Source organism: Falco rusticolus, chromosome 19, assembly GCF_015220075.1.
Source record: "Falco rusticolus isolate bFalRus1 chromosome 19, bFalRus1.pri, whole genome shotgun sequence".
NCBI classification, from domain to species: domain Eukaryota; kingdom Metazoa; phylum Chordata; class Aves; order Falconiformes; family Falconidae; genus Falco; species Falco rusticolus.
Window position 1 is genome coordinate 5,991,323 of NC_051205.1, and position 8,800 is coordinate 6,000,122.

The 8,800-nt window shown below is 44.0% G+C and overlaps 1 protein-coding gene across 1 annotated transcript; it reads left to right on the forward strand.

Moving 5' to 3' along the window:
• The first annotated feature begins 419 nt into the window (after positions 1-419).
• Positions 420-3,107, forward strand: HOXC8 (homeobox C8). The gene is made up of 2 exons (XM_037370807.1): positions 420-855; positions 2,815-3,107. The coding sequence occupies exons 1-2, from the start codon at positions 420-422 to the stop codon at positions 3,105-3,107; spliced, it is 729 nt and encodes a 242-aa protein (XP_037226704.1).
• Positions 3,108-8,800: the final 5,693 nt, after the last annotated feature.

Genomic DNA, 8,800 nt, shown 5'->3' on the forward strand with positions numbered 1-8,800 from the left:
TCAGCGTGGCGGAGGGATGTGTACATATCGCGTGTGAGGGGAGAGAGGAGGGAAAAAAAAAAGAAGAAGAAAAAAAAAAAGCCACACCACCGGGATTTTGAGGAATTTGCCTGTGGTGTTAAAGGGAAGGAGCAGAGTTACAGAGAAATTGAGAGAGAGAGCTCTACCTACCGACAGATTACAAGAGAAGTCAAGAGCACCGAGAACCAACCGTACAGACACACAGAGGCACCATGAAACGCCTTTGAGATCGCATTAAAAAAAAAAAAAAGCCACTAAAAAGCAGGACTTGAGACAGTCCAGGGACAATCTCGCACTAATCTAGAATTAAAGCCGTCTTTTTTTTTCCTTTTTTTCTCTCTCTCTTTTTTTTTTTTTTTTTTTTTTTTTTTTTTTTTTTTTTTTTGCATGCGAGGGTCATGAGTTCCTACTTTGTAAATCCTCTCTTTTCCAAGTACAAAGGCGGTGAATCGCTGGAGCCAACTTACTACGACTGCAGATTTCCACAAAGTGTTAGCAGGAGCCATGCTCTCGTGTATGGTCCGGGCACTACTGCTCCCACCTTCCAGCACCCTTCACACCACGTCCAAGAGTTTTTCCACCACGGAACCTCCAGCATCTCCAACTCTGGATACCAGCAAAACCCATGCGCCTTGGCGTGTCACGGAGACGCTTCTAAATTCTATGGATATGAAGCTCTACCGAGGCAATCGCTTTATGGTGCTCAGCAAGAGACGACTGTTGTACAATATCCTGACTGTAAATCGTCTTCCAACAGTAACTCTAGCGAGGGACAAGGGCATTTAAATCAAAATTCGTCTCCCAGTCTCATGTTCCCATGGATGAGACCTCACGGTTAGGACCTTTTTTTCCTCCTCCTTAAATGTTTTCCTTTATTTTTTTCTCTCTTTCTCTCTCTCTCTCCTCTCTGTCTGTCTGTCTGTCTATCTATATATATATGTATGCATATACAAGCACAAACATATGTAGACATATATAAACATGCACATACACACATATGCATACATATATATATATGAAAATATAAATATAAGGGGCATAGATGTAAAATATGGCAGAAATGAGCAGTTTTGTGCTAATGTTTCTTCTTTTTAGGAAGACCTTTGAAAGCAAACAAGACAGCAGTTACTAGAGAGCCAGCAAGGTGATTCCCTGCAAAAGGCTTAAATCACAATAAAGTAAAACTTGTTTTTTATTGCTTGCCTTGAGGATAGGCAGTAAGATACAGCTCCCACGAGGTTGTTTGCATGTTGATAATACACTGCTCTTTAAAATGTCATATAGCCTTTCATAACCGCTTGGAGATGAAGCCTGAAAGGTGGGAACTTGTATAAGTATTACTAATACTTTACATCTGTTTCTTAAAGCCTGGAGATAAAAGTTTAAACAGAAAAGGAAACTTAGCTCAGAGCTATGGGGTGGGGTGGAGAACAGTCTGCTGTCCTGGCTTAGGAAAAAGGGGGTGGGAAATTCAAAATAATCCGGGCTGAATGGAACTTTGCTCATGTGAAGTCCAGATAATTGCACAGAAACTTAAATACTTCAAAGTACAGGTTTCCCCCACCTAAGGACCAAGGTTGTCTAGAAGCTTTGTTAATTCAAAACATGTGAAGGTTAGTGTTAATTTTAAGGACAATCAGAGCCCCGAAGTTTCTCCCCTATCCCCACCAAAATTTAACAACAACAATAAAAAAGAAAATAGAAAGTAGTTCTGGGTAATGCAGAAAGGATGTGGCCCAGAGGCTGGGAGATAGACGCAGAGGAAAACATGTTATTTATCTAAGCTTTGACCTAGAGGTAGTCTCAAGGATGCAATCATTTCAAACTGGAGCTTTCTTTTTTTTTTTTTTTTTTTTTTTTTTTAAAAATAGATTGTTTTTCTCATTAAGAGAGGACTGTGCAGAAGGAAGTGCAGGGGCTCAGCTGCACATACCTCAGTCCTCTTTCTTTCTTTTTTGGCTATTGCTGTAAATGTCCACGACGAGTTGTTTTAAATACTATCTCTGTGTTTGCACAGGCAAATACCCATCTCTGTCTGTGTGTGCTTTGCAGACACACAGCCCTCAGCGAAAGGGCAGGGAGAGGGGGTTTAATAGAAAATTCAAATTCTTAGGACATAAATACCAGCAAATAGGAGGACCCTGAGTCTGTATTTTGAGAAGAATATTTGGAAAAGGAAACCATAGTTGGGCATTTTGAGGCGGAAGGAGAGACAGAGAAAGAAAGAAAGAAAGAAAGACAGACAGACAGACAGAAAGAAAGAAAGGACAGAAAAGGAAAAAAGAAGGAAGGAAGAGAAAGGAAGAAAGGAAAAGGAAGAAAAAGGAATGGGGAGAAGGAGAAAAGCTGGAGAGGATTTTATGGTGAAAAATGCACCTTTCATAGGAAAACATCTTTTTTATAAAATGGAGCTGCCCACCAGGACTCACCATCCAGAATCACCTTTTAGGAAACTGGAAAGGTCTCTTTTATGAATGAGCTTGACACATACCTCCCTGCACCCAGCCAGGGCTGAGCACTCCCCAGGAAGAGCCAGGGAAGGCAGCTGACTATCAGCATTAATAACAATATCAGCCCTATGATTATTAATAAGAACCCAGCGACTTTCCTTTAGTGCCTTTAATATGCAAAGGGTTTACAGGGGTTTTTTTTCTTTTTTTTTTTTTTTTTTTTGGGGGGGGGCAGCAGTTTCTCTAGGAAAATCGAGGCGAGGGGGGCTGGGGGGAGGGGGGGGGGGAGCAGAGCCTCCAAAGCGGGAGAATTAAGAAGTTATTTGATGTTTGTGTCCTACAGCTCCCGGAAGACGCAGTGGCAGACAAACTTACAGCCGGTACCAGACCCTGGAGTTAGAAAAGGAGTTCCTCTTCAACCCGTATTTGACACGGAAGCGGCGGATTGAGGTCTCTCATGCCCTGGGACTGACCGAGAGACAAGTGAAGATCTGGTTCCAGAACAGGAGGATGAAGTGGAAAAAAGAAAACAATAAAGATAAGCTGCCGGGGGCCAGGGACGAGGAGAAAACGGAAGAAGAAGGGAATGAAGAAGAGGAAAAAGAAGAGGAGGAAAAAGAAGAAAGCAAGGACTGAGTTCTCAGCCCCTTGAAGTCTCGTTTTATGGCAGATGATAAATCGAGATGTTTACGACGGTCATTTGCTTTTATAGAGTATAGAATGGAGAGGCTCACACAGCAGTAACTACCTGTCAAACAGTTGTAGCCTTTTTTATTGTCATAGAAACTTCCCCTACTTCCCCCCCCCCCCGCGCTTTTTTTTTAATAGCTGCGTTTTTAGTTCAATAAATACATAGTTGGCTTGACTGCAAGAGCAGGGAGAGAAAAAAAATTTAAATGATCCAGCAAAGCAAAACCACCCCCAACCCCCAGCAGTCCTAAACCAAGCCTGGAAGCAAATGTCACTGCTTGTCCCCTGCTCCCTCCGCTCCCGCCTGCGAAGCTGCACCCACGAATGGGTGCAGAATATGTATTTATTTGCACAGCTTTGACTTTGCCTTTTTTTTTTTTTTTTTAAAGCCTGGTTTTGCCTCTCCTGAATGACCCTAGGGGAAGTGCGAGGGTGCTTCCAGCTTCCTTAGCTTGTTTGTGTAGTGTCTGTCTATCTGTGGAGATCTCCATTCCTACCAGCCATTTATCAGTTCCCTTGGAGGGGCCGTTCCTGCAGCCCCTGCCAGATAAGAAGAGGAGCTTGGAGGGTGAGCATACCTGGTAGCGCCCGCAAACACACACACCCCCCCATCGACCCCGCCATTTCTATAGGACCGAGGCTTGTATATACCTTGATAGGCCAAAATACGCAACCCAACCCCTTCCTTATTTCTATAGGCGCTGTTTACCCTTTGCTTGTGTGAGCACTCGAAATTCTTCATGTACTACCTAAAGGGAAAACCTGCAATAATTATCAAATCTATTAGCAACAAGGGGCTTACATATCCTAAATTTTACTTGGTCAGAATTTATTTAAGAAAGCGAGCAAGAGAGCTGTGTTTTTGCCCTGATGCAAGCTACTAAGTAGCATAAAATAATAATAAAAATACAATAAAAAATCCCAACCAACCTTGTATTGTACTTTATCACTACCTATAGAAGGAGTCATGCTTTGAAAGTATTTGTAATGCGGTTTTATTGTCGTTTGTTGCTGCTTATTTTCTTGGAAAAAAAATTCCCAACAACTGAAACTGCCTAGTTGAGAACGCACAGTATTGTATTATTTTATTGTGCTTATACAGTAGTGTAGAACTAAATTGCACTGAATGTATAGTTATCTATTTGTCTTGACTTATCTGTTAATGCAACATGCTCGAAACAAAAAAAAAAATCGTCATTTGTTTTATGTAAAAGCATAGTTCTGCGTGTTCAAACTCTGAATGTAGCAATTACCGCCAGAAAAAGAAAAAGAAAAAGAAAAAGAAAAAAAAAACACTTCTGGACACAGTGAATTTGTATTGTATACGTGAGACATTACGTAAATAATAATAATAATAATAATAATAATAATAATAAAAGATTTTAAAAGGACTGCGTTGCCTACAGTACTATGTCTCTATTTAAAAGCACCCACACTTACACATCACTCAGAGTGGGCTCTGACTGATATTTCATCCTTCGAATCATCTTTGGCAAGCTTCAAAAACCAAGGCTCATCTTTATTTGAGAGGAAATCAGAGCATCTTGGCTCAGCCACCAGCAGCGGAGGTGGCTCGGCGGGGGGAGGATTGCCCCTCCTGCCTGGCCAGAGCCCGAGCGGGGCATCTCACTGCTGCGGTGGCAAACGCTCATTAGAAATGGCAATGTTGCTGCTAATTGTCTACGTGAAGCTGTAGGTCCTCCGAAAAAAATAAAAATAAAATAAAAGATTGCAATGACTCCAGCACTGTTAAGTCTTTCTTTGCTATGGATAAGGCTGCTTGGTGGGGCGGGAGGGGGGAATGAAGTACATAAAGGGTCTGCGGCTGGATTTGTGCTTCTCCCAGCTGGGAAGGGGCATCTGAAAGAGCTCGAAAGTGCAAAACCCTGGTCCCGCCTGGCTCTGGAGTACAGAAACCCCCTCCTGGCTGGGCTGGGCTGGCAACCAGGCAGGGGACCCCTGTTCCTGGGTGCAATCCGGTGCTCGCAGGCGATCGTTAGGGAGAGACTGAGAGACTCGAGAGACATTAGGTGTGCATTAAAACCTGCCTGAACCCTGCGGGAAGGCTCTGGGCTCTGGGCTCTGTGGCAGCCCCATTTCCCTATAGGAAAGCGGTGCGAAACACGCCAAAAAATGAAGCTGGCAAGAAAACCTTGTATTTATTTATATTTCCCCCCGCCCGAGGTGCAAAGCCCCTTTTACTCTCCCCTCAAATTCATACCTTCTTCCCCATGGACACCATACCTAACGTAGCACTTGCTTTTATTTTACAATGACTATTACTATATTACTGTCATTATTATCAGCACCATCATTATTACTATTATTTTATTTCCTTTATTGTATCATATTTTATGATATTTACAGCAAAACCTGGCGACGATGCCTTCAGGTCTCTCTCCTACCTCTCGGACGGGAGGTGAACTTTCTAAATAATTCTCTTACCACCAGCCTCATTTCGTTGAACAAAGTCTATTGATCTGTTAAACTGGGTCTATCTCTCCCTGCCCCCCCCCCTTGCTGATAAATGGAATACATCATCTAGAGCCCAGGGATGCAGTAGACGGGATGTTTACCCAGATATTGTAGATAAGGAAGCCCAGGGCTCCTCACACGCATCCTGATGCGCTGAGCTATGTCTGGAGGCTCCTCTGTTGGCTTCAGACATTCTTAACCCAAAACCCACCAAGCTTAAAGGATTTAAATGCCTCAGGGCTTGAAGTTGCTGGACTCTGCCCAGGAGGGCTGAGGGGGGCGGGGAAAAAAAATTAAAAAAAGAGAAATACTGAAGTTCTGCAGCACGCAGGAAAACGGGACTCGGGTGGGTGCACCCACACTCACTTTTTCGCTGCTTTCCCCACCACATTTGCAGTGCGGGCCGCCCCGCTTTGCAATGCCAGGGCAAAATGGGGGGGGGGGGGGGGGGGGGAGGGGAGAAATGCACCGCTAATGGCATCAGTGGGGTCGCATCCTTCCCGGGGGATGGGGCTGAGCGGCTGCGTGTGCAACGCGTGCGTGCAGCTCCCGTGGGTGCCCACTCCTCGGTTGCACAAAATACCAACACGGGCAGATCTCGCCCCGCTGCAGAACCTGTAATGTCCTCGTTAACCGGCGTTAATCTCCCAAGAAATACATAAAAAACACCAATAAGGTTTATTTTAGATTTTTCCATGTCGAGGGCAGGCAAGGAAGGTAAGCAGTTTTATTAGTCATAAAACAGAGTGGTTTATTCTAACAGAGCTTTTTTCTTGGGGGATATTTATCCAGCATTTACAACAAGGGATTTCCCACACACACCCCCCACCCCGCTTTGCTATCATAGGATGGATGTCTGCTCATTCATTCCAGCGATGAAAAAATCCGTAGAAATCAGTGAAAATAAAATATTTTCTGTTATATTGCTAAAAAAAAAAATCGCGATAAAGGCTTTGCATAGAAAATATCCTCCCAGCGAGGCGCGGGGTGTGTGGGAGAAGGAGAACTTATCAAAGTGTTTAAAAATAATAATAATAATAAAAAAGAAGCTGCATCCGCACTCTATCCATCATATTTAAATCCACAAATCTAAGTAGTTTTACGCGAACGAATACTACAGAACGACATTTATCTATCAAAAGGGTCTGGAGTTAAATTATTGAAACTACAGCCGCAGCAGTTAGTTTTGGGGTAAATGTTTATGTTCTGTAGTCAACACAAGAGAGTCTCATCTTCAGATGACATCCAGTTATTTCTGTAATCACTCCATCATTTCAAGAGAAAAAGAGAAGAGACCATTTTATGGGGGAAAGTAATTTGAAAGAAGATTCGCTCTCCACAAAGTCGCTTATTCAGAAATGATCATAGCTTCGGTATTACTGAAATTAGACTCATCTACCCGCCTGAAGTAAGAAATATCGTCCTATTCCAGGCTTTTTATTAGCCAATCAAATTTCCTTCGGATCTCCATTTGTGATTTGTGAAAAATATAATTCCTCGAAAAGCTGAGTTTGAGCATATTGCTTATTTTCCCTTAATTTATTATTCTAATCACAGCCGCCGCCGCGCGATAATGCAGCCATTAGGCGAAAAAATTCGTTTAGATTTTATACTCCGAAATGGGCACGGATTATATTTGAGAGACAACGAATTTCTCGGGCATTAAATTTTTTTTTTGCGCGGATGGAGGCGAGAAAGGAGGGAGGGGAGGAAGATGCGCGGGGGCAGAGGTGGGGGGAACTTTGTGAGCTAGATTTGTAAAAAAAAAAGGCAACTGCACCCCCCCCCTTTTTTTTTTTGGCTGGTCCTATTTTTTCCTCCCAGACTTAGCCCCCCCCTCAAATTCACAGCTCTTTTATTTCCCGCCCCCCCTCCCCCGAAAATACCTTTGCTAATATTGGGAGAGGGGAGGAGGTTTTATAGAGAGGGGGCTGATGGAAGGGGCGAGACGATCGTCCGAAATCCTCCTTAGCAAATGTGTGCCCAGGTTACTTTCTGCCTGCCAGGATCAAAATATCCTCTTCACATTATGGAATTTATTATCTTGTCTGCTCTCTGGAAAATGGGATCTCCATTGTGCTCGGGAAGCTGTTGTGGTCGTAGTTTCCCCCCTCGTAACTTTTAACTACCTGTTATAAAATTTATTGGTGGTTTGTAAAGTGAATAAAGTAATTTCCCTTCCATCCGGTTGTATTACAACCTTTGTGTTGTTTGGGCAGACAGACATGCATCCAGCCAGGGGGATAAAAAAATAAATAAATTAAAAAGGCAGGGAGTGAGGACACCCCCCCTCCACTTCCCTCCACACCCCCTCTTGTTTTATTTTCCTCAATTAAAATTAAATCAAATCGCGGAAATACCTGGGGAGAAAAAAAAAATATTGTTTCTGTGTCTGGAAATGTGCGGGTAGAGAGGGAAATGGGTAGGAAAAATTGCGGCAAAATATTTTATCTTCCTAATTTTCCGGCTGCAGGAGCGCGGTGTGTGCGTGGCCCTGGAAGCTGAAATTTGGGGTTGGAAGGTGGGGGGGAAAAATGATATCTATCTTTCCGTGAGGAGAAGAGGAGCAGAGAAGCGGCTGTTTGCAGGGTTTAATGTGGAGGAGCCCATCTGAGCAGGCTGGGCTTTGCGGTTGCCTATTTACACCAGTTGTGGTTGCGGGGTGCCTCCGGAGCAGGCCTCCACACGGCAGGAAAATGTCGCTCCCCTTCCAAATCAGTATTTCCCAGCCGTCTACACGCCCCCCACCCCCGACCCCCCCGGCTTGAGGGGAGAGGGGGGGAATCAAAGGGGTAAAAAAAAAAAAAAAAATTCCGTCTTTTATCAAACATCGCATCCCCGACACCGTGGCGTGGTAAAACAAAAGGCTGGGGGGGCTTGCTGGAGGGAAAATAGCATAGAAAAAAAAAAAGAAAAAAATATGTTTAAGTGCTTTAAAAACATGTATGTATGTGTCCAACCAGCAAATCATAAAGCTGGGTGGGTTTGGGGAATTCACTGAAAGGGATGCGAGAGTTTCTGGGTCAATACCGCGCCTTCGGCTCAAGTTTTGGGTGTAATTCGGGAAGTTCCAGGTGCCCCCCAGGCTGGGTCGGGTAGCCGGGGAGCTGCGAGGTGCGCGGGGATGGGGCGGGGCGGGGGATAATGGGGAGCTGGGGGCGGTG

Excerpts from the sequence above, each read along its gene's own strand:
- HOXC8 (XM_037370807.1), top strand. The coding sequence starts at position 420 with ATGAGTTCCTACTTTGTAAATCCTCTCTTTTCCAAGTACAAAGGCGGT. Across the intron at positions 856-2,814 it reads CCCATGGATGAGACCTCACG|CTCCCGGAAGACGCAGTGGC; the intron begins GTTAGGACCTTT and ends TGTGTCCTACAG.